Source organism: Octopus bimaculoides, chromosome 23 (genome assembly GCF_001194135.2).
Source record: "Octopus bimaculoides isolate UCB-OBI-ISO-001 chromosome 23, ASM119413v2, whole genome shotgun sequence".
Lineage (NCBI taxonomy): Eukaryota > Metazoa > Mollusca > Cephalopoda > Octopoda > Octopodidae > Octopus > Octopus bimaculoides.
In genome coordinates, this window is record NC_069003.1 from 37,004,108 (window position 1) to 37,005,171 (window position 1,064).

The following is a 1,064-nucleotide window of genomic DNA, read 5'->3' on the forward strand; positions in this document are numbered from 1 at the left end:
AAAATTTTGAAAACTAAAAAAAAAAGAAAGGAAAGTTCTTGATAAATAAGTATTTACAAATTGTAATGATCACAGCAGAAATTTCAATATAATTTTAAACGAGAACGAACAAAAATAGAAGTATTTTTAAACGCAAACAAACAGAACATTTGATGATGAGGATGATGATACTGATGATGGTGATGATGATGGTGATGACAGCAGATGACCTTTAAAGGTCAAAAGGATCAATGAAATCCTGTAAAAAGTTAGTCTGTGACTGGAATTGAGGTTCCTGCTGGTCCTGCAAACAAAGCGACCGATTCAAGGAGTTGAGGCTGACAAAGTGTGTTTTATGGCTGAGTTCACCACAGCTGTGTAAGGACGAAGCGGCAAGATTGCGGACTTCCATGTTGTTCATTGAGCAAACTGGATCCGACCGTCTCCGCTGAGAGAAATGATTGCGCAAAGCTTTGGAGGAGAGGATCTTACCAGAGTCCAAGATTTTACTAGAATCTAGTCTTTGGAAAAGACTTGAAGAGTGACAGATTTTACTGGACTCTTCAGAGTTGAGCCCTGATGGTGCCGAGGCAGAGCTGCATGGAGAATGGTTCGATGCAGCCAAGGAAGTGTACGACTGACATTTTGGGGTAACATTCACTGGATTGGAACTGCTTGAATTAGATCGAGAATCATCCAAGCTGTACGGCAACTTGTCTAAAATGAAGTCTGAATAATCCAGTAAAGAATTCCGTTGATGGTTCCTCATTTGAGCTGCATCCCCCGATGCCAAATTTCTGTTGAAATAAACAAAAAAAAAAAATGCAATGAAAGAAGGATATACAAACAACTCAACTACTTAGTGAATTAAAAAAGAAAACAAAAACTTAAACTACAAAACTGAATAAATAAATAAAGAGAAAAGAAGGAAGAAACAACTGAAAAGCAATAAATTTAAGAAGAAACATTTGTTGTTGGTCAGAGGTGAGTAATGAGGGGGGGGGCTGCAGGTCTGAAAAGTTCATGCATTTGTTGGCCACTGGGCAGTTGGTGGCTTTTGCATGGACATAAGCTTCATTCTTTCC

At 38.4% G+C, this 1,064-nt stretch overlaps 1 protein-coding gene across 6 annotated transcripts in view; it reads right to left on the reverse strand.

Moving 5' to 3' along the window:
* Window positions 1-35: 35 nt before the first annotated feature.
* The window catches only part of LOC106869002 (afadin- and alpha-actinin-binding protein A), a 20,785-nt gene continuing 19,756 nt past the window's right edge, over window positions 36-1,064 (reverse strand). For all 6 annotated transcript variants that reach the window (XM_052975930.1, XM_052975932.1, XM_052975935.1 and 3 more), the window contains exon 14: window positions 36-776. In XM_052975930.1, coding sequence (XP_052831890.1) covers window positions 212-776 — 565 coding nt within the window. In that variant the 3' untranslated portion in view covers window positions 36-211. The remainder of the gene's footprint in view (window positions 777-1,064) is intronic.